The following is a 25092-nucleotide window of genomic DNA, read 5'->3' as shown; positions in this document are numbered from 1 at the left end:
GAAATGTGTGAACAATCACTCTCTCCTGTTCAGGAGCACTCTCTAGAAATTTTGTGAGAATCACCTTACCAGATTCAGACAAAATTACTCTGTAGAGACCCTTTTCATAACCCACAAAAATGCCTCTGGCATTCTTTACTCCACCTGGAGCTTCTGTCCTCACATGAGACCCAAAAACCTTGAAATGGGCAACAGAAGGTTTTCTGTGGAACAGTTTCTCAAAAGGAGAACATCCCAAGTCTTTTGAAACCTTTCTCAACCAGGTATAACAAAAAGACATTAGTGACTCAGCCCAGTACTCATGTGGCAGATGTGAACTAAGCAATTGCGCTTCCATTCCCTTTTGCAATTCTTTGTTCACCCTAACACAGATACATCTGTTCCAAGCTTCTTCGAAACTAGCTATTTTGTGTCTTATCCCTTTCTTCTTCAGGAACCTCTGGAAATCCTGTAAGAGAAAAATTGGCTTCTCATCTGTGCAAAGACAATCTATGTCAGCATCATGCATATTTTTAACCTTGTCACAAAACTCTTTAAACCTTTCTAAGGCTTCTTTCGGTCTCTCCAAAAGATAAATCCAGACAAAACCTGTGAAAGAATCAACACATATTAGGTAATACTTTGCATTGCCTCTAGATGGTGCTAAAGGACCAATCACATCAGCATACACCCGCTGAAATGCCTTGTCGACCCTTGAGGTGACCTGCTTGGCGTTCTTTTCAGCTACACCTGCAAAAGAAATCATGTTAGAATCACAAGAATTACATTCCATGTAATCACTTTGATCAAAAGTCAACAAATACAGTCCATCTTTCTCTTTGGCAGAAAGATACAACTCTCCATCTTTGTAGATCTCGCAGTGTTGATCATCATAGCACAGTTTTAGTCCCTTCTTGGCAATCTGCGAAACGCTGAGCAGATTGTACTTCAACTCTGGAACCAAATAAACATTGTTTATAGTCAAGTTCAGACTTTTAAGATACACAGTCCCAATTCCGGTGGCTTCCAGCTCTTGACCGTTGGCTTGTTGTACAACGAAGCTTTGCTTCTTAAACGACAAAAACAAATCCCTGCGATGGGTCATGTGAACCGTCGCTCCCGTGTCTAAAATGAAAGAATTCCCCACTTGTGGTGTGGCTTTTAGGGACATCAAAGCCTTTGCAGGCTTCGCCTGTGACTTGGCATGACTTCTGCCTGACGCCTCAGACTTCGTGGAGCTTCCCTTGGCTCCTTTCTTCTGACGTGGCTTCCTGCAGTACCGCTGAAGATGCCCAGTCTGTCCACAATTGTGGCATCGGACAACGTTCAAAGCTACAGCATTTTCTCCAGTAGCTACAGCAGTGGGGGTGTCTGAACTCCGTTCTTGTCTCCCCCTGTCCTTGACTTCCAGGGCGGCAAGTCTGTCATGTTCGTTCAGGACCACGGCAAAGACCCTGTCCGCAGTTAGATCTTGCGCTGGGAGAGACCCCAGCTGACTGGCAACCGTTTTGTAAGTCCGATTCAGGCTGTTGATCACCATGAAGCAAAACACTTCCTCATCCAGACGGAAATTGCGTTCCACCATCTGCTGACGCAGAAACTTCATTTCCGTCAGGTGCGCTTGAACATCTCCATCAGGCGCAAGCCTCAGGTTAGTCAGCTTTTCAAAATACAGCAACGCTGAAGAACCTGCATCTCTCTGATGTGTCCTTCTCAGCGTGTCCCAAACATCTTTCGCGTGTTCTAAACTTTGTATATGGATAAGCTGCGAATCTGACACACACAGAATTATTGCCGTTCTGGCCTTCAAATCCTGTGACTCCCAAACAGGCGTTGATGCTGCAGGGATGGGGTTCTCAATCACCCTAAACAGTCTCTGATTCTGCAGCAGGGCCTTCATCTTAATAGACCAAGATGCATAATTGTCACTGGTCAAAAAGGGTGGAGAAGGCAGGCCTCCCTTCTTGACATCCATTTTGAGTCCTTGCATTGACTCTCAAACACAAGCCTCTAAAATCCAATAGCTGGCTTGTTTACACTCTGTGCACCTGGCAGCGATAACACTGGCCGCTTGGAAAGTCCCTTTCCAACAGTTCCTTTGTAAGGCCTAGTCAAAACACGACTTCCAGCCCTTATCTTGAAACTGGCCTGCGTTGCTAAGCAACCACATTCCTTTCCTTGGACAGGAAAAACCACAGGAATGTTTGGAATGCAGACTCTTCTCTCTCGGAGCTGTTTTTCCCAAACGTTGCTCCCATGAAGCAGAGAATTAATCAATCTGCATTCACACTTTTAAGCCCGAAAATCTCATACCTGGGCTCCGTAGCTTGGCTTTCAGCTTCTTCTGGGCAGCTTCTGGCTGCAGAGAATCAGCATCCATCTCAGGCCTCCATGGAGAGGGATGAATACAGTCTCCTTGATGCAGAGTCCCATGGATCGTAGCAACCGTCCTCTGCTACCAATGTCAGAATTCAGGGCCGATCAGAGGTATGTGCCTATCTCTCCAGGCACCGGCTGAATTCTTTTGACCTCCCTCCGGCGACTCCCGGTAGGAAAAACACACGAGGTCCGTTCCGGCGATTTTCCTCAGGCTGTGAGAAAAACACACCAAACTGCTTCTCCTCCTCCCTGCTCTTCCCAGCATATCCCCAGGGAGGGGAATCAGACTCAGACAGAAATGTATCTACATGTTTTATTCCTGTCTTCAGCAGTCACATAGAGAAAACATGTCTGCTCTGTTCAACAAACAGAGAGAGACTCCAAACTCCACCCATGTACATCCTGTACAGGTCATATGACACACACACTGAGCTAACATCCGGTGCTCAGTACAGAATGGACTGCCCCTTTGTTTCCATGGCAACAGTCACATACATCCTGTCTGGCTTTCCAGCCACAAGCAGCAGACTTGGCTGCTATAGCCTTTGCTTGCTGCTGCATTGCTGCTTTAGAATAACAACGAATAGGTCCATTAGGAATCATTCAATGGAAACTTAGAAGCAAGCGGCATTTCCAAGCAAACTGCAGAACATCAACAACTGTATTTTCATCACTTCGTTTTCAATCAGTGATAACTGGCCTTGTGTGAATTGGCCTTCCCAAAAGTAACACCTCTCCATACCACCTCAGACACAATTAACAACCAATCATTCTGTATAGTCATCAAGTTGATGTTCATGTTGATGTCCAAGCAACAGACATCAGCCCAGTTTCTACAAAATGGTAAACCATGAATTAACATTACAAGGATGAGCCAAGCCTAAACTCAAGGAAGTCAGAAACTTATGCTTCTGTTTTAGATTAACTACAGTTGAGGCTGGGATGTAATGTTAATCTTAAGTGTGGTTTGTTGTCAGCTTCTTAAACTATAGCTTGTAGTTTGTTCATTTAAACAAGAATTAAGATTTAAATAGTTCATTTAAATAAAAAGGTAAAGGTACCCCTGCCCGTACGGGCCAGTCTTGACAGACTCTGGGGTTGTGCGCCCATCTCACTTAAGAGGCCAAGGGCCAGCGCTGTCCGGAGACACTTCCGGGTCACGTGGCCAGCGTGACATCGCTGCTCTGGCGAGCCAGAGCCGCACACGGAAACGCCGTTTACCTTCCCGCTGGTAAGCGGTCCCTATTTATCTACTTGCACCCGGAGGTGCTTTCGAACTGCTAGGTTGGCAGGCGCTGGGACCGAGCAGCGGGAGCGCACCCCGCCGCAGGGATTCGAACCGCCGACCTTTCGATCGGCAAGTCCTAGGCGCTGAGGCTTTAACCCACAGCGCCACCTGCGTCCCTGCGTTCATTTAAATAGTTAAGATTAAATACAATTTGTAGGATTTGGGTAACAAGGCAACCTATAGTTAATGTAAAATGGAAGCAAAAGCTTCTGAACTCCTCATCTTCCTTGAGGAGAGTGAACAAACTAAGAGTTCCTTGCAACTCATCCTTGTGGCACTAAACCAGGGGTCGTTTAACCAGCCCATGGATGCCTGCTGCCCGCTCAGGGACCCCTGCTGCCAGCTTGGTCGGCTCCTGTGCACCACGCTAAACCAGTGCGGAGCAGAGTGGGAACCACCTTCCGCGATGCTGGCCAGCTTCCCATTGGCTGCAGGAAGCTCCTGCACGTCTCCTCCACACCAGAAGGAGTGCCAGAAATAGCGTTTGCACATGCGTGCGCATGCACGCACATACTCCGGCCCACTGCAGCGTCTGCAGGACCATGAACTGGCCCAAGCCACAAAAACTTTGCCAACCCCTGCACTAAACTATTGGTTGGTGTTACATCCAAACCACTTTACTGCCTTTGTTGTTGTTGTTGTTGTTGTTGTTGTTGTTGTTGTTGTTGTTGTTGTTTAGCTGTTTAGTCGTGTCCAACTCTTTATGACCCCATGGACCAGAGCACGCCAGGCACTCTATCTTCCACTGCCTCCCGCAGTTTGGTCAAACTCATGCTGGTAGCTTCAAGAACACTGTCCAACCATCTCGTCCTCTGCCGTCCCCTTCTCCTTGTGCCCTCACTCTTTCCCAACATCAGGGTCTTTTCCAGGGAGTCTTCTCTTCTCATGAGGTAGCCAAAGTATTGGAGCCTCAGCTTCAGGATCTGTCCTTCCAGTGAGCACTCAGGGCTGATTTCCTTAAGAATGGAGAGGTTTGATCTTCTTGCTGTCCATGGAAATCTCAAGAGTCCAGCACCATAATTCAAAAGCATCAATTTTTTGGCGATCAGCCTTCTTTATGGTCCAGCTCTCACTTCCATCTTTACTGCCTTACTATGTCATTTAAGACAGAAGTAGCTGAACCCCCACTTACAGCATTCAATCTCAGCTTTAAACCTGTCCCCCAAGACTTCAGACCCTTCTCCCTTCAGTCACGGGTCTCTGCTCTAACAGGCCAAGTACAAAGCCACAGTTCTGGTCTTCATTTGTAGTTTCAAATAAAGGGAGAGAGGGAATGCAAAAAAAGAGGGGAAAGGGCACACAGTAGTTCAGAGAAATTTAAAGGACTGGCTGAAGCTCTGTGACTAATAAAATAGTTCATTTTATTTGAACTGTCTCTTTCCATATGCATTCTAACCTTAGCTGTCAACTTAAATAAATTCAACATTCAATAACACAGACAAGTAGTTCTAAGAAAGTCACATACCTTTTATAAACTCCAATTTGTGATAGACTTGGACAGTGCAGTTTAAGTAATCACATTTCCCTTATTACAGGAAAATGAAGTCAGTCAGCACTGCGATCTAAAGGGAAAGTCCTTGAGATAAATCCACTATAGAAGAAAGCCGATATTTTCAGATGAGGGGAAATGAAACTGATGTAAGCAATTCCTAGGGTCATTATTACCTACATTTTGAAGAACGGACATAACTAATGCTGTAAAGATCCACAGCCTGATCCACAGGGGTGATTAGGGGGCCCAGCTTGGAGCAGACAAGGAAGATGGGGAATTTTCCTTCTGGCTGCCTCATGCTTCCTTCAGAAAAACTATGATGTGGGGTTTGGAGTTTATTTTGTTTCTTTGTTTACTTGTTGGTTCTACTTTTTAATATTATGTAAATTAACTATTACACTATCACATCTGCTTAAAATTGAACTGGAACACTTTTAAGGGCTCTTTGTAAATAAGCTGGCCAACTGTAGAACTTCCTGACACATAACAACCAACATAAAATAGAGGAAATAGCTCTCCTTTTAACAAAGCAGCACTTTCCAAATCCATATAAAGACAAAATTCTGCTTTTCTCAGCAGACTATCAGAACAATGGCAACCCACAATAGTGTTGACTTCAAGACCAATTCCAACAGATTGTTGGTGGGGAAAGATAGCACAGACATTTAAAAAAAAACACCACAAAATAAATAAAGCAACTTGTTGCTTCCATGACAACTTAGTAAATGAGTTGTCAATGTAAGAAAAATATGTGCCAAATGGAACTGATTTTTCTTAAAGGCTAAAAACAGAAGAAGCTAGTTTTGACATGCAGCGTATCTCTGCAGTTTCTCTTACTTTTGAAAGAAATGTCAAGGCTCTCCACCTGACCCCACTCTGCAATGTAAAAATTACCTCATGGGCCACACATTTCGTGAAAAACCATTGAGGAAGGTATCACATATTTACCTCGTTATGTTTCCCTGTTCTGAAGTTTTAATTTGGAGGAGGGAAATGTTTTTAGCCCAGCAGCCCAGATCTTTACCTCCCACTACTTGGCCAGATTTGACAAGCTGGTGGGACCGCTCACTTGCCAATCAACTGGTATTATAATGAGATCAGGTGAGTCGTCCTACCCACCTGTTAAAGTTGGCCCTTGGGGATGAGGGGAAGATGGTGACCAAGTGTGATACCCAACATGATATCAGATGCAAGGGAGGCAGGTATGGTTTAGGGAAAACAGTCTCACGGGTCCAATGGGGAAGGCTGGCGGGGCAAATGTAGGCCCCAGGATTGAGATGAAGATTCCTCATCCCTGTTCAGTAAGGTAAATAGGCTCCTCCCAATATCTATATTCTCATTTTCTCACCCCTACCTTAGATAGGCATAGGTTCAGGTGACTGTGTCATTCATATGAAAAAGGGAGAGGGAAAAGAGGGTGGGAGACACCAAGTACAAGCCCCACCCACCCACCCAAAGTGGCAAGCCGCAAAATGATACTATGGTAAAATGTCCAGCAAGTTTCAGATGAAGCGTTCCCCAGGTGCACAAAAAATATCAATTTATTGTGCGATTTCCACTGAAAAACTCTCTCGAGCTTATTAGATGCTGGTTTTCTGGAACTCAAGTAACTGAAACATTTCCAGGGACATGTGTTGAGCCTGTTGCATTATTAAAGTTGCACTTATTTATTTATTTTCAGTACCATTTTGAACCTTACTTCTTTCCTTGCTCTCATTCATAGGAGGCAAGCACCCAAAAGCTAAGCCAAACTCTCCCATAGTAAAAAGCCATAAAGAGGATGAGTTTCTTCCTTAATCCTTCAGTGCAAGCTCATGGGCTGAACCTTTCTGGCCTTTTCTATATTTCATAATATGTATTTTCCCCATTTAGACAATTATTTTTTCTCAGCAAAGATGATTCCATGCACTCATCTACCTCAAGAAAAATAAAGCGGGTCAATGTTCTCACCAATGCATACTGCCAATTAAAACTTTTCAAAAGGGAAGAATAAAGGAATCACAAGTTGAAAGCACAAAGTACAACTTATGTTGTATGCTTTTTATGCATCAAATCTACAGTGCCTATTTCTCTCTAATGAAACAAAAGCTGTATCATCTCTTCATTCTTAAAGCAATACCAAGATCCAAATATCTATGAGAGTGCTGAAAATAGGAGAATATAAACCTTTAACACTGTGCTTTAATAAGCAATATGCCACCTGGTTATTGGAAGAGTTCCTGAAAACCAAAGCCTTGGAAAAAACAAAGTCTATGGTGAATACTTATATTAACACAAATAACATTTTGAGATGTTATACCACATAATCGAGCTGTTGGAAAGAGTAAAAAAAAAAAAAGTACCCCAGGAGACACTGATGGTCCGCAACTTGGATGGCTTTAAAAGAGGATTAAACAAATTTATGGAGGGCAATTCTATCAGTGGCTACTAACCATGATGGCTGTGTTCTACTTCCACTGTCCGAGGCAGTATGCTTATGAGTACCAGTTTTTGGAAGCGCAGAAGGGGAGAGTACTGCTGCATTCATGTCCTGCTTGCCAGCTCCCCACAGGTATTTGGTTGGCCACTGTGAGAACAGGATGCTGGACTAGAGTGACCACTAGCGTGATCCAACAAGCTGTTCTTATGATCTTCCTCACAACTCTTCCTCTTGGCCACTGGGGACTGTTATAGCCAAATGCTGGATAATATGGATTACGTGCAAGCAGCGTTTCCCTAGGAGGCCTCAGTGAATAGGTTTTGCTTCTGCTCAGGAGGGGCTGGCTGGTTGGCCGGCTGTCATGAGATTAGAGAAATTATTTTAGAGCCATATTAGCCAACGGCCTGGATAGGAAGGGGCTTAGGTAATGTGCTTCCACGATGGAATGCTCCCAGAGTTCCTAAACCAGAAAATGTTGGAGGTCAAGAAAGAAGGTTCTGTAAACATGAGGCTGAGAACTGGAGTTTTTGTTTTTAACTTTCTCTTTTTTCTTTTTCTTATTTTTTCTTACTCGGTGTACTGTTTTGCTGTTTTTGGTTATTTTTATGTTTCTTCTGTTTTTGGAAAAATAAATAAATATATATTTTTTAAAAAAATAAACCAGAAAATGTTATACCATTACTTTGTGAGGAACCTGATATTTTTTGAGGTGGGGCAGGGAAAAGGAAGTTTCTAGCCCACTAAAGCAATGAAGTTTGACTTGAAAGTAGTAGGTGATGCTGTAGCCTTTGCCACTCTGATTAGCACATGCAGAATGAAGTCATCAAAATGAGAAAATATATGCAAATCTTACTAGTCTGAATGATTTATATAAGTCACCAAATCCAGCTTTTCACAGAGAAAAATCTGAGTTGTCTTACACACACACACAGTTCGTGTGTCACCGCCCACAGAAAGCATTTTGAACAAAGAAACTAAAAGTGTTTGGAAACAAGCACTTCTGGATGTGTTGGGGGGAAAGACCCATGAGCATCATTCTTGATTTGTAATCTGTAGAGATGGACAGAGCAATGTCTGCTTTGCATGTTCCCAATTATAAGTTCATTCAGTGATGTTTCAAGGAACTTTAAAGGGGGAAAATGCACCAAAATTTGCAATTGAAAATACATTTCCCCATTTTATACGCTTTTTTAAAAAGATGGGCTTGCACCACAAAACCCAGAGATGTGGGCAATCTGAAGGATAGCTGTGTATCTACTAGTCTGGGGAACACAAATTTGGTCAAACTGCTTTCAAATGCAGAGCAAACTAAATTGTCCTCCATTCCTAATAACGTGTCGAAAGGTCCTTCCAATTATATCTGTACACATGCAAAAACAGGCATGGCAGACACTTCCCTGTTCTGGCCTACAACTCCCATTAGCCCAGCCAATCGTCAGGAATGATGGCAGATGTATGGAGGGCACCATGCCACCTAACTCTTGAGTTACATCAACAAAATAGCAACAAAATCAAACTTATAAGGAAAGAAAAAAACCTTACTGGTGCTACTTTTTCTCCTGGTTCCAAGCCAAAGACATTCCGCCGTTTCACCGTCAGCACATCGAGATCCTTAGTGTCATCGTCATCACTATCGCCCCCTTCAAAGAACTGCAGGCGTTCAGCTTCCGAGCCCTTGACCGCTATGGGCTCCTCTTCAGTCTCGGTCTGAGTCTGTGATGCATCGTCCTCGGTTTCGCTATCTTTGCTGGAGAGTGCTATGTCCTCATCTCCTCCCAACACGGCTGTTTCGCTGAAGAGTGCTCTGCATTTCTCTACATCATCGTTGCTTACAGAAAAAGGGGCATTTTGGGGCTCATCTGTTTGCTGCAATGATCTTTCTTTTTCAGGCTCATTCTCAGGTGTTTTCTTCTGCAACTTCTGAAGAAATCGTACACGAGGCGCCACTGCAAGCCCAAGAGAGCTATAAAAACAGAGACACATAATACTTAAGAACAGGGCTCCCTACCTTAAGGCTTAAAATGCATTCCTCTACATTACAGCAGGACTTCCCAAACTTGGGTCTCCAGCTGTTTCCGAACTACAACCATCATCCCAAACTAGCAGGACCAGTGGTCAGGGATAATGGGAATTGTAGTCCAAAAACAGGTGGATACTCAAGTTTGGGAAACCTTGCATTAGAGCACGTAAAAGAAAACTCTCACCAGTATGCATGGCTTTTTTATAATTTATTTCTGTAACAGCAAGTCAGGACTTCTTTACTGCTTTCAACCCTTGACTTGGTTTTTGGTGCCCTGGTTGAAACACTAACTTGGTGTCAGTGTTCATATCAGGAATGGGGAACCTGTGGTCCGCCAGATATGGCTGGACTCCAACTTCATCAAACCTGACCTCTGGCCATGTCCAACAACAGGTCCCTCATCCCTGCTTTAAATGCCAGAGCAGTTTCCCAAATTTGAGTCTCCAGCTGTTTTGGGACTACAACTCCCATGATCCCAAACTAGAAGGACCAGTGGTCAGGGATGATGGGAACTGTAGTCCAAAAACAGCTGTAGACCCAAGTTTGGGAAACACTGTGCTAGAGTGACACAGTGCCCTACACAACACTTACTCCACACCTGTAAGAAATCAATATTTTAGTGTGGCAACACCTACACTTTGGAAGTCCCTGTTTTATTGATAATTTTAATGTTTCATGTTATATTGTTGTAATCCACTCAGAAGTTTTCTTACAACCAAGCAGCATATAAATCTTGTTAAGTAATATAAATGCCCTTCTCCTCCACTGCTCTCATCCAAGATAATATAGAAGAACATCAAGAAGCCCTCTGCTGCATCAACCAAAAGCACATCTTGTGCGATATCCACTTCTCACAGTGGCCAACCAGACGCTTATGGGATGCCTACAAGCAAGACAGGAGTGCAACAGCTCTCTCCCTATTTGTGATTCCCAGCAACTGATATGAGACAGATTAATCATAGCTATTCAGTTGATCATCTGTTTGTACTCCATTTCCCCCTTCAAACAGAAGCTCAACAGCTATCATCATACAAAAGCAAAATACAATTGCAGAGGCAAAACAATATGAAAAGTTACCCCTGCAACAAAAATTCTAATAAACCCACAAATTCAATTCAACACCGATATATCAGATGACACAAAATACAAAAACAATAGGCATGGAGATGATAAAGTACAACTCATGTTTTAGCCAAAAATACACACGAATATCTCTGCTGCAGCAGGTAATATTCTAACTAAGTTAAGGAGACAAATTCATCCTAGAGCCAGCAGAAGTGAAGAAAAGAACAGGGGACAGCCAATTAGTGCAGATGTAAAGAGCTCCCCAAACCCCTTCTTGTGAACAGAATCCTTCCTTTCATCACACAAAATGAACCTTCATATGAAATGTGAACACAGACACACCATTATCTTACACATTATCTTTTTTTAATGTGCAACCAAAAAGATTTAGCATTCACACAGGCAGTCCAGCTGTTATCAAAAACCCAATTTACCTTACAGTGTTAAGACATGTAGCAGCCACAGTGCAAACCATGGCTAATGGAAACTTGCAAAGCAAAGATTCCTGTCCAGCGTAAGGTGCAGGGCTGACTCCTCTTGGATACCTGAGTCCAAAAGGGTCTGGGCATATTCAATATTAACTGCATGGTGCAGGGAGGGAGTGCCAGCTTGCTCTTTCACTTCACAAAGGCAAATATTGGCAGGCTGAGTGCCCCCCCCCGGACTTCAGGTCTGATCACTCCCATTGCAGATTTCTTCCCAAGGAATACTTATTTATATACAGTGGTACCTCGGTTTAAGAACTTAATTCATTCTGGAGGTCCGTTCTTAACCTGAAACTGTTCTTAACCTGAGGTACCACTTTAGCTAATGGGGCCTCCCGCTGCCACCGCGCAATTTCTGTTCTCATCCTGAAGCAAAGTTCTTAACCCGAGGTACTATTTCTGGGTTAGTGGAGTCTGTAGCCTGAAGCATCTGTAATCTGAAGTGTCTGTAACCTGAGGTACCACTGTACTTTATATGCTTATTTATACTTTTGAATCAAGCCCAGAAACAAACCAGCAGTCATGAAGTTGTTCTAAGTCTAATGAGACATGTTTTTGGCCACTGGTCGAACAACTTTCAAAAGCAGCCCAGCGTAGAAGACATTACAGTAGCATCTGGCACAGGCTTTCAACTGGTCGGCCGCGACACAATAGCTGGCCGCAGCCTGATCCAAGGTGGGTTGTAGCAGAAGCACTACCACCAAGCGAATACATGCATCTTAAAGATTAAGAGGTGGGACCCCAAAAGCATTTTTGGGTTAAAATTGGATCCTGGGTCTGAAAAGGTTGGATAACCATGGCCAGGCAATCTCTCTCACAGAGCAGGGTCCGCAGCTGGCATACAAGCTTCAGGATATGAAAACTAGCTCATGCATCAGCTTAATCCTATAATAAACTATAACCAGATGACTGCTTCAGACTGACGCCACAATGCTCGAGGCCATACACAGCTGGGGAGACCTGTGGGGAGACTCCATACCGATTACCTGAACTGTAATGGACCAGTGAATGCTTTGGAATCCCAACCTAATTTTCTCCCTTCAGCTCTCCCTTTTAACATAAGAAAAAGGCCAGAGCAAAATTTCTTTAGGATCTTTATTTTATATTCCAGACACCATTTAATTCAATAATTATGGAGCATAGCTTCCCATTCCCCTCTAGTGGAAGAATCATGTAAAATAGTCATGAATGAAACTGTGCTTTGCTATGCGCACAATCTTTTCAAGCGCTACTGGGCACATTTTTTAAGCATTTCATTTGTAAGCTGAGATGGAAAATAGCAAGATGCTTTCAAACCAAAGAAAAGGGTGAGGGAGTTCAAAATTAGATTTCTATGAGAAGAATCCTGAAATGTTTCGTCAGGCACTTATCTGCCACAGACCTATTGGTCTCTCTCTGGCTCCACTCTCAAATTAATTACTGCAGAACTGCATATAGTCTCTGCACAATTTGATAGAACTGTGCTCGCTATTTCAGAGGGAGAGGGGGGGGGGGACATATGGGCAACTGAAACCATCACCCTTTCAGGAAATGGAGGCAAGACAATGAATTTGGAACCATTTTAATATCAAAAGATAAACTCTTGCTAATCCCCAAGAGCGTAATGATTAAAACAGAATATGAGGTTATACAGAATTTAAATGTGGACACTGGAAGGCAAAGGAATATTAGCTGATAATAAAATGGCCACACATTACTTTTTGGAACAAGGGATTCACATAGCTGGGAGAATTTGACAGTATTGCCTTTTGACACAAACCTCGTATGTTCTGGACCAATATATAGTGTGCTCTAGGTTCTGGGGGCTGTAGCTCTGTGACAGATCTCATGCTTTGCATGCAAAAGATTCTGAGTTCAGTTCCCAGAATCTCAAAATGTCTGAAGCCATACAAAGCAGCTGCCAGTCAATATAAACAATAAGGAACAGGGGGGAGCAAGGGTGTTAACTCAATATAAGTCAGTTCCCTGTGTTCCCACCACTGAGGAAGATGGCACCTATATCTTGGAGTGAAAACCACCTGGATGTGAGGTGTGAAATTCCTGGGAAGGAGACAATTCTGGGGTGACTGGAAGCTGTCTTCCTCCATGAGATCTGAGGAGGCAACAGTAGGGAACCTGTGGCTTTTGTTATGTTGCTGGACCCTACCAGTCTTGACCACTGACCACGTTAGCTGGGGCTGATGGGAGTTGGAGTCCACAATATCTGGGAGGGCCAAACGTTCCCCACCCATGACTAATGCTTAGATCTAAGTTTATGTTTAGGGAAGCATTAGACACGCCCTACTTTAGTCTTCCTCCTGTGCCAGCATTTGACTTATGCCTTGAATAGAATAGCACACATACGGTCTGTGTCTAAATATCTCTGAGCACTCGTCTGTGGCGGGGGGGGGGGGCAGGTGGGTGCAGCTGCGGGAAGAAACATATATGGCCCCAAATTCAAAATATTTAGAAAAGCAATAGTTTACGTGTCTGTTTTCAGTAACTGGAGTGCACATTCTGTTGAAACTGTGCTCTGAAGTTGCTAGTTAGTAAACCAACATCAAATCACAGTTCCTTACTTCGAACACAATGGGAAACCAAAGGCCAAGATTGACTTTACCTGCCTTATCAGCCTTTCCATCTAGATGTTGCAACGCTTGTGCAGACAGAACGACTGGAAGAGTGTGGTGTTGAATTCCACTCAGAGTTTTTAATCTACGCTGGAACAGAAACCTATGCATGAATTGAGGAACGAGAAGGTAGTTCTCATTCCAGACTTAGAATCACAAAGTTGGAAGAAACCTTGGGAGGTTGTCTAATCAAACCCTCAGCTTTAGGCAGGATCTGCAATGCAACTACACCACCCGTGACAAGAAGACCTTCCAGCCTCTGCTTCAATACCTCCAGTGAAAGAACACCCACTATATACGGAGGCAATCTTTCCTGCTATCTAACAGTTCTCACCATTAGGAAGTTTATTCTGGCATTTAGCCAAAATCTGCTTCCTTACAATTTCCACCTGTGCTTGTAGTCCTGCCCTCTGGAGCCACAGGGAAAAAATCTTCTCCATCTTCTCTATGCAACAGCCTTCAGATATCTGAAGGCAGCTCTCACATCTCTCCTTAATCTTATCTTCTACAAACTATGCTGTGGTTCAGCAAACTAGGAATGTTACATCTGAACTGGGCCAATGATTATTAAGGACCCAATCCTGTGCCTTCCATGGTTCACATGATCTTGCCTGCAAGAGGTTTTCCAAACTGGTCGCTTTCATCTATGCACGCATATTGCGAGACACAAGGGAGTGTCTGGTGTGTATGTGTGTGTTTTTCAGTTTAAGACACCATAAAACTATCTTGTAACAGGTACCTCTGAAATCTGTCCCTCAAGCAGTTGCATTTTCAAAGCACTAACTGCTGAGTTGTAGGAAGCAAGTTTACATCAAGCACCCTTATCTGGCATGTCAACACCAGAATAATGGATGCGTGTTTTGAAGGGCAAAATTTTAATTCTAGTTTCCGAGAAGAATTTGATTCGCATCGTATCTTGAAATGCCATCTGATGTGTCCACTATGTTTTCTTCTTGGCAGCTTGTAGACATTGCCCTTCTACCACCTTGCCTTAAAAACGCTTAACAAATGTTCTTTGCATGAAAGCAATTTGCTGAAATAATTCCAATTCCTCCAAAGTGTCTCTCATAGCCAGGTTTCAGACTTATTAATGACAATGTAATGGTAAACGTTCACATTGGTATTCAGGAATGAAACGGTAGGGTTTAAAGGTGGATGCTGGCTTTGCTTTAATACCTACTGTATGCAGAAAATTCCACCTAGTAAGCAGTTCTGATGAAGCTCGTAGAGAGAGGAAGCCCATTGAATTCAGACCTAGATTTCTGAACTGACTAAGCCATTAGGATTCACTATGTAGAATAAGGGCTGTGGTTACAATGAAAGAAGCACATTTTTTGCCCTAGCCACAGGTACATATTTATGCTGTTCAAGTAGAATGGCTCTTAATGTGCAGTCCCTTTCCTCTGGAACCGGAAAACAAGAGAGCATTCTTGATGGGAGAGTTCCGCCATGCTTCCTCTGATCTGGGCTTAACATGGAAATGCCCGTGAACGAACTATATGAAGCCACAACTGACAATACAACTGCCGCAGCCAAGATTGCGCCCAAGCAACACAGACTCTAGCATTTTGGGCAGCATCCCACCAAACAGGCAAATAAAAGAACGGAGAGGTTGTGATTCTTAACAAAGAGGAACTGGGAAACTTCCAATAACATGGTTGTACGTGTGATGTAGATGGTGTGACCTCAGAGCCAGAGATTTTCCAATTCAATTTTGTCTTAATCCACGAATCCATACTATTTTCTACTTGCAGTATGGGGACAACAGTGACCTTCTTTAGAAGGCCACTTTAAGGATTGCTGATAAAAGGCATGAAAAATCATCTCAACTGCAACCTTGATAGGAGAGTTAGCCAAAAGGGCCATATTATGAGCACATATATGGAATCAATGAAATTCTCTGATGGGCAGGCAAGGAGAAGAAGAGGAATCCAGAGGAAAGAGATGCAGCCCAGGCAATATAGGGAGGGAACCAGGAGATACAGGCAAGAGAGCAGCACCCAGGCGAGGTGAGGAATGGGGAACTGAAGGATGGAGATGTGAGCAGGGAAGCAGTCCAGTTGAGCCACAGAGGTACGGTGGAGGGACAAAGATGGTCAGGTACAAAGGGATGGCAGCAAGGGAATGGGAGTAGGCAGGGTCCATTTTCCATGAAATATATTTATACATGTGTCACACGCATATGCACAGCTTTCATATTATTCTAATGAGAGGTGGCATATGCCTATTTCAAAACGAAATAAATAAAATGTATGCAACTCAATCTTTCATTCCTAATTCAAAACACGGAATAAAAATTGGTTTGTGCAGTTCAAAAGAAATCACACACTCCCTCCCAGCACCATCCAATCCAATTTTTTTAATTAGCATTTTCCGTAATGATTAGGGATAATAGCACTTACAGGGCATATTCAGCAATGGGTAACTTGAATACATCAAACACTTCCTTGTTCTTCATTAGGTAGACCGATCGCAGATAGGAAACAAAACACTACCAGAAAAAGAGAGAAGAGGTATTTGTTTAAACAGTAAAAAAAGGCACACAGATACACTCCACATCTAAAAAGAGATCCAAAATGTTAAAGAATCAAAATTAGCACACTGCATTTCAGCTAAAACTAATTAGTCTTATAAAAACAGATTATTCTTTATTGCATTATGAGTCCCAAAGTTAAGAGTTTGTTTGTATTTCAATTATGCTTTATATGCGTTTTGAGCTTTGGAGAGTGTTACATTTCCAAACTTCTCTCAGTGGTTATGGTATCTACATATTAAATATGAAAACATAATCATAGGAACCTAAAGAGTACATGGAAAATCAGGAGACCAATATCAAGGGCTTGTGGACTCAGACTGTGAACCTAAGAATTTGAGGGCAAGGAGACAGCCAAGTAAATTATCATGGATTCTGTGTGCTCAGAGCCCATCAAAGGTACAGATATAAATGCAATTTTAAGAAAACACCAATTAAATTACTGAAAGGTAAGCTTAACTATGGCTGCAATCCTAAACACAGTTACTTGAGAGTAAGCCCCACTGGAACTTACTCCCAGCTGCCATCTGCCATTTCAAACCTCAATTCTCTTTTTCAGTGTCTCTGCACATTTTTATGTTCTCATCCACCTCTCACTCACGCCCACTGGCCTTATAGCAGGCTTCTTTCCTTGCCTTTCAAAATAACCTTTTTCTCTCGTGTATTTCTTAAAATTGAAGGTATTTGTTCCGTCCTTGAAAACCCCTTTTAAACTGCTAATAGAACTTGTGGTATGGGATGCTTTTGCCGTTAAAACCCATCTTTTGAAGCAACAACAAGAAGAATTGTAGTAACAGATTTTGCTTGTAGTTTCATGTTACCCAGACTGCAATAAAACACTGGAAAATCACTTCTATAAAACCGAATAACCTGCTGCTACCAGCATGCCCTTTCGTTTGGCTGGTAACTCAAGTGTATCATTCATTAAATCATACTGTTTATGTTTCCACAAAACTGTTCTGTAATTTTTGTTTGGGAAAGGAGGGGGGGCGGGAAACAGTTTTACAGATATATTCACTGGCTCACGTACGGAATCCTCATTTGCTCTTGCACTGCCTGCAAACCGCTGCTGAATTTTTCCAGTCTTAACAACACTCAACAGATTTATTAAATTATTATTTACAATAGCTCAATGCTGTTTGTTTATTCAGTCTCCATCTCTCTCACACATGCACCTTGATCTTCTACACTATACAAAAATCCTGCACAACAACCTTTCTGCTTGCATTTTGCAGAGCATTGGTCAAACTAAATTGATGCAGTTTTGCTTTGTAAGTGCCGGTGGCTACATACTGTTTACAGCCTCCAACCTCATCTTATGCACCTTCCAAAGTCCCCTGAAGCTGCTCCATTTTTTTACCCTATCAAAATTCCTTCCTTCTTCATTGCCTCTCATCCCCACCTTATAACTTATTTGAGTACCGCCCAATGCATTTGAGGGCTGGCAGGGCCAGCACAAGACATTTTGGTACCCAAGGAAAACCACAAAATGGTGCTCCTCTCTCACCAGGGAGGAAGCGGTGAGTGAAGATCTACATTGGAAAGAACTGAGGGAATTAAATCAAGTCAACCTTATCCAATGGTTGAAGTGGGGTGGAGGTGCTCTAGAGGTGACATTAACAGGCATCTGCTGAGGAGGAGGCAGACCCACCCATCAAGGAATGTGTAGCAACAGCATTTATTGGAAGCCAGGTCTGCTGCTCCGTGGTCCTGCCGCCTGAGGCGGTCGCTTCACTTTGCCTCGTGCATGAGCCGGCCCTGAGGACTGGGAAGTCAAGCAAAGTGTCTCCATCCAATTAACACTCCCCTTAGTGACACACTAGGATAACAGCAGGAGCAGTTTTGCAGAACGGGCTACAACTCCTGCATATGCATGAAGTCTTCTGTTCAATCCCTTAAACTCCAGATAACAGATTACTGGGAAGGGCCTCTGCTTGCTAGATCAGGAATGGGAACCTGTGGTCCCTCCAGATACCATTGGACTACAGCTCTAACCATTCCCTGCAGTGTTGCCAGCTTGAATTTTGATGCGGCAGCTAGACTGGTGACTGGGAGCAGCCAAGACCATATAACACCAGTCTTGAAAGACCTACAGTGACTCCCAGTATGTTTCCGAGCACAATTCAAAGTGTTAGTGCTGACCTTTAAAGCCCTAAACGGCCTCGGTCCAGTATACCTGAAGGAGCGTCTCCACCTCCATCGTTCTGCCCGGACACTGAGGTCCAGCGCCGAGGGCCTTCTGGCGGTTCCCTTGCTACGAGAAGCCAAGTTACAGGGAACCGGGCAGAGGGCCTTCTCGGTAGTGGCACCCGCCCTGTGGAACGCCCTCCCACCAGATGTCAAAGAGAAAAATAACTACCAAACTTTTAGAAGACATCTGAAGGCAGCCCTGTTTAGGGAAGCTTTTAATGTTTAATAGGTTATTGTATTTTAGTGTTCTGTTGGAAGCCGCCTAGAGTGGCTGGGGAAACCCAGCCAGATGGGCGGGGTATAAATAATATATTATTATTATTATTATTATTATTATTATTATTATTATTATTATTATTACTACTACTACTACTACTACTACTTCCATGGTAGGCAGAAGTCCATTGCTGAAAATGCTGGTATTAAACATGAACCTCATACAGTCAATTGGTATATAATGGTTAAAAAAAGAAAACACTACTGCAGTATTTAAAGAAGAGGAAAGTGTTTATATTTTCATGGTATGATGAACTTAATATTTTTTTTTATGCACTTACGCAACAACGTGCTGCTTTTTCTTTTAATGTGGTTGCTATAACCAAAGTTGAAGCAATAAAGCTTGATTGAATTCAAAATCCAATTTGGCTATTCCACCGCAATATCTCTAACAGTGCCGCAGGGCTTGATGACAAAGTGATGGATACATGCTACATGACTACTGAAGGCTCCCACAGACAGAACAGACTCAGAAGAGGCAGTAAATATAGCAATCCACTCCTGTGCAGGAGAGACATTTTGAGTTGGAGATAATATAAGCGTTACTCCTCTGTGGGCTGGTGCAGAGACGTACCATCAGGCCACTTTTAAGCACAGTTAAAAGATTTTTTAACAGGGCTGCTGCTCCAACTCCTACAGCCTTAGCTGCAGCTATGAGAACCAACATTAACTATAGCTAGATAAGTAGATAAACGCTCTGCTTCAACCAGGATTCTTTTAACCAAACTCTGGTTAACAAGGAAACCTCGTCAAACTTAACTGCAGTTAGTGCCAGCGTGTATGTATGAATTCTCTAAACACAATTAAAGGAGGATGGGGAGAATTCACTCCTGTGAAGTAGGCACAAGGTCATAAGGCAGATGTTGCTGAACTACAACTCCCATCAGCCCCAGAAAGCACGGACAATGGCAGGGATGGTGGGAGTTGTAGTAAGAACTCAAATCATTCGGTGCAGCACTTTGGAACTCCCTGCCTATTGATATCAAGCAGCTGCATTCACTGTATCCTTTTTGGCGCCTGCTAAAAACATCCTAGTTTAAACAAGTCCACCCAGATGCTTGGAAAGTTGGTGTGAATTTTAACTGGCTTTAATATTTTAGCTTCTTGTTAAAATATTGCTGTAAAGTATTGCTGTAAATCTTTCTTGGTTTTATTGTTTTACAGTTTTGTAAACTTCATGAGGGTGTTTGTTGCTTTTTTAACAATCAAGCAGCGTACAAATTTTACAAATAAAAAGTCAAAATAAAAAACTAAGGAAGAGGTTTGCTGGATTTTAGGCCCAAGGCCTATCTATTCCTCTTCTCACTGTAGCCAACCAGAGGCCTATGGCAACCCACAAGTAAAACATGATCACTGTGATATTATGTAAAAATATAGTGTATATATAGTGTATCTATATATACATATAGTGTATATATAGTGTGTGTATATATACATATAGTGTATATATAGTGTGTGTGTGTATATATAGTGTGTGTGTGTATATATACATATAGTGTATATATAGTGTGTGTATATACACACACACACACACATATATATATATATATATATATACACACACATACATATATATATATATATATATATATATATAATGTATATATAGTGTATAAATATAGTGTATATATATAGTGTGTGTGTGTGTGTGTGTATATATATATATATATATATATATATATAGATAGATAGATAGTGTATATAGTGATATTTAAATAACCATATATGTATTTGGATAACAATAGCATTTAAATACCTATATATTAGACATACATACATGGAATTGTAGTAGTTTGCATATACAGCTATATAATATACCTCTTCCCCCTCCCTTTTCACTTTTTAATTGTTTTATGTTGGTCAACTGAAATATTCTCTATAAAAAATCAATTAAAAAAAATATGTTGAGGACTGGGCTTTATCATAACCCTCTCCTCCCCTCTGCCTTCATTTAAGCAAGTTGAAACTGACCACAAGCCTTCAACAGAATGGAAGAACAGACTATATTTTCGCAGTGCTATGCAGTAGCAAAAAAACAGTTTTAAATAAAGCAATAAAAGTTGGATTTACAAGGCAGGTTCATCACTGGATCTGTCAGCTGTGACAAAAGCTCGTTTGAACTCGTTCCATCGCTATCCCGAAACTCCAAGATTATTTCACTCCACTCAATTTAATTTTATCTATCTTTTTAGAGTGGGTTTTTAAAAACGGCTGCAAAAAAGCTGTTAAATGAGAAAAGGCTATTGCTGCTTCTTTTTTTCAGCGCAAACCAAAGTATTCTATTCCCTTCTTTCATTCACATTTTCCTGTTGTTGCTACACACTTATGATCCTGTCTTATACAGTTGACAAAAATCAAAAATACACAGCTATGTGCTTTTACAAGACATAGCTAAGCACTCCTGGTTTGAACCTCAACAAGAAAATATTGTGAAGAAAGCAGGTGTTATCCGTAATAAATTATAATAAGGTAATAAACAAAGGGTTTTCCAGCCAGTGAGCAATCTGGCACATTCCACAAAGGCAAAATTATCATGAAAAGTATTGTTATTTTACATAATGAGCTGTTCAGACACTATATGTTTCTATTTCTCAGTTATCACCACATCATTAATCTAGCTTTCTAGGCTTGGGAACTAGAGGCATTTAATTTTATTTCTTTGAACTTCTGTACTGCCCATTCATTATTCCTCAGAAAAAGGCAGTGTGGCATAGTGGTTACTGTATTAGATGTTAGCCCTCTTCACAAGATACTGCCTCTTTACCTTGGCTGCTGACAGTTAAGGTATTGCCACCAAAAGAGATAGCAAAGAGCTGGATTTATACCACTAATATTGGCAGCTGGTACTAGCTGAGAGGATGCTGGCATTCCTGATCACTATTACTATCCACCAGCACTGTAGCTCATTCCAGAATTCCTGGCTCTGCAGAAACCCAGGCAAAAAGTTTAAAATAAACAGCAGCCAAGGTGCTGCAGGTGCTGAATGCTCCTTCATATTTTAAAACTTATTTAAAGCTCATTAAAAATCTCTCTCTTCATCTCTAGCGCATGTTCCACGGAAACTAGGAAGGTTGATAAAAGTCAAATTTAATGCACAGGAGACTCTGACTATGCATGTTCATGCAGAACTTCCCATGGCATGGCAGAACTGACACGCATACAACATTGCGTAGGATTTTCTACACCATAGTTGAGGAACCTATGGTCCTCCACATGCTGTTGGCCAGCCTCAGACAGCATGGTCAATGGTCAGGGATGATGAAAGCTGTAGTCCAACCATATCTGGAGGACCACAGGGTCCCTTATACCCCACCCATCTGGCGGAGTTTCCCCAGCCACTCTGGGTGGCTTACAGCATGTCTAAAAACATAATAAAAAGACATCAAGCATTAAAAACCTCCTGATACAGAGCTGCCTTCAGATGTATTCTAAAAGTTGTGCAGTTCTTTATCCTCTGGACATCTGAAGGGAGAGCTTTCCAGAGGGAGGGCGCCACTACCGAGAAGGCCCTCTGCCTGGTTACCTGTAACTTTGCTTCTCGCAGTGAGGGAACCAGAAGAAGACTCTTGGAGTAGGACCTCACTGTCCAGCCTAAGCAATGGGGATGGAGATGCTCCTTCAGGTATACTGGGCCGAGGCCGTTTAGCAGGGGTAGGCAACCTAAGGCCAGGGGGCTGGATGCGGCCCAATCGCCTTCTAAATCTGGCCCGTGGACAGTCCGGGAATCACCTTGTTTTTACATGAGTAGAATGTGCCCTTTTATTTAAAATGCATCTCTGGGTTATTTGTGGGTCCTGCCTGGTGTTTTTACATGAGTAGAATGTGTGCTTTTATTTAAAATGCATCTCTGGGTTATTTGTGAGGCACAGGAATTCGTTCATTTTTTATTTCAAAATATATTCCGGCCCACCACATGGTCTGAGGGACGGTAGACCGGCCCACGGCTGAGAAAGGTTGCTGACCCCTGGGTTTAGGGCTTTAAAGCTCAGCAGCAACACTTTGAATTGTGCTTAGAAATGTACTGGAATCCAGTGAAGATCCTTTAGGACCGGTGCTATGCGGTCCCATCGGCCGCTTCCAGTCACCAGTCTTGCTACTGCATTCTGGATTAGTTGTAGCTTCCAGGTCACCTTCAAAGGTGTATACTAAGAAAGTATCGTAATAGGCAGCTTACCCGTTGCGCTCTCTCTTTCAGCTCTTGATCTTGAGCCAAGAAGGACTGCAACTTTTTCTGGATGTCAACAAGCTTTTCAGGATTGATTCTAGAGGGTTGGGGGAGATGGGGAGAGAGAGAGAGAGAGAGAGAGAGAGAGAGAGAGAGGGAGTTCAGGTTGGTGTGTTTAAGTGGCAGGGTTTTCTCTGTCATGGCCCCATCCCTGTGGAAGATCTTCCACATGAGATACTTCTGCTTGGCTTCATTCCAGACTATTTTTAAATGATGTTTCATTCTGCTTTTTAATTGATGGTAGTTTTGTTGAAAGATGGTATGAAACCATTTCAAATAAATAAATATCTCTTCCTAAAGGGTCACAGACCCCTGTTCAACAGGTTCAATTTTTTGCATTTCTTTTTTTTTTTTTAAAGCATTACTTCTAAATAGTTAAAAGGTACTGCCCATCTGAACAAAACTCAGCTGAAATCATGTCAGGCATGAAGACCGTTCTCCTCCCATGAATAATGCAGGGAAAGCAAACAGAAGCTCAGGCCTTTTATCTAGAGAACAGTTTAAACTGGAAGAGGCAACGATTTTTCAAGGTAAAGCCACACAATTAACATTAAATTGCTTCTTGAGCTTATAAAAAGGTGGAAAATTGAGCTCATACTGAAGGAGGGGGGGAGCAAAATATACAGCAATAATACCTCACATTGACACGGTCTCTCTCATGAGAAAACAGTGTGATGGTTCCCCCCCACCCCAAGCATTTAAATAAGACTCTTGCTGGGAATTTCCAGAGCCCGAGGCATTTCTACAGAACTGTGGCTTCACAGATAGGTAGAACACCAACTGATGTGGAGATTAAAGCTGTATTATTCAAAAAAAAAACCACCCAACAATAATTGCATGAGGGAGGAGAGCGAGGCTGTGTTTCCTCATCCTGCCTCTTCCGCACCAACTCTTCAGAGTTCTAGCCCATGTGCCACTATTATTATTATTATTATTATTATTATTATTATTATTATTATTATTATACCGCCCTTCTTCACAAGATCTCAGGGCGATTCACAAGAAAGAAATACATGGTAAAAGCACAAATAAAACAAGACAACAAGCCCCCTTCCCACAAACACATTTAAAAAGCTATAGAATATTAATCCGCCAAAGGCCTGGTTGAAGAGGAACATTTTGGCGCCACAGCAGACAAGCCCCAACCAGTGGACATCTTGAAGAGGCCATCACCACAAAGGCAGTGTAGTGACTACAGTCTTGGAATGGGACCTGGCAGACCAGGGTTCAAATCCCCACTCAGCCGCCAAGCTCATGGGGTGACCCTAACCTCAGACTAACCTTTGCCACAGGATAAAATGAGGAGGCAGAGAAGCACATATGCTGCCTTGTGCCCTTCAGAGGAAAGTGGGATACAGGTCTTGGTGGTGCAGATCTCACTCTGAGGCCAACTGAGCCCTGGTTAGAGCCCATAACTGAGTCTATTGTGTCACAGCCGCTCTGCTCCTACCAGCAATGTGCTGTCCACAGAATAGCATTAGGAGATTGCTCTTTGGCCCCAATGGGAGTGCCACAGGGCACTATTTTGTCCCCAGTGGTATTCAGCATCTATACAGTGGAACCTCGGAAGCTGAACGCCTGTAAACTCGAATGTTTCAGCTCCTGAACGATCGAAAACTGGAAGTGATTGTTCTGGTTTTTGAATGATTTTTGGAAGCCAAACATCCAGCGTGGCTTCCGATTGGCTGCAGGACGCTCCTGCAGCCAATCGGAAGCCGCGCGCCTTGGAAGTTCGACTTCCAAGGTACGTCTGTATCAGGATTTCCCAAACTTGGGTCTCCAGCTGTTTTTGGACTACAACTCCCATCATCCCTGACCATTGGTCCTGCTAGCAAGGGATGATGCGAGTTGTATCCCAAAAACAGCTGGAGACCCAAGTTTGGGAAATCCTAGTCTATATGAAGGCACTGGGAGCAGTCATTAGGAGTTTTGGAGCAAGGTGTCATCAGTACACTGATGAGACTCAGCTCTATTTCCCTATTATATCTGAGGCAGAAGAGGCTGTACAAGCCCTGGACAAAAGTCTAGATCTAGTGGTGGACTGGACAATGCCTCTTGCTGGTCTACATGGAGGACAGAAAGGTGTTTGTGAACATGTGTAGAAAAGACTACTGTGTCCAGTAAAATCTGTG

At 42.7% G+C, this 25092-nt stretch overlaps 1 protein-coding gene across 1 annotated transcript in view; it reads right to left on the bottom strand.

Moving 5' to 3' along the window:
- DDX10 (DEAD-box helicase 10) overlaps window positions 1-25092 on the bottom strand; it is a 162845-nt gene that overhangs the window by 103058 nt on the left and 34695 nt on the right. Inside the window, exons 11-13 of the mRNA XM_079973559.1 lie at window positions 22910-22997; window positions 16139-16227; window positions 9100-9520 (exon numbers count right to left, since the gene is read on the bottom strand). Of these exons, the coding sequence (XP_079829685.1) occupies window positions 9100-9520; window positions 16139-16227; window positions 22910-22997 (598 nt within the window). The remainder of the gene's footprint in view (window positions 1-9099; window positions 9521-16138; window positions 16228-22909; window positions 22998-25092) is intronic.

Source organism: Podarcis cretensis, assembly GCF_951804945.1.
Source record: "Podarcis cretensis genome assembly, chromosome: 4".
In the NCBI taxonomy this organism is placed as follows: domain Eukaryota; kingdom Metazoa; phylum Chordata; class Lepidosauria; order Squamata; family Lacertidae; genus Podarcis; species Podarcis cretensis.
The sequence above is the reverse complement of the archived record's forward strand: the minus strand, read 5'-3'. Positions and strand labels throughout refer to the sequence as shown.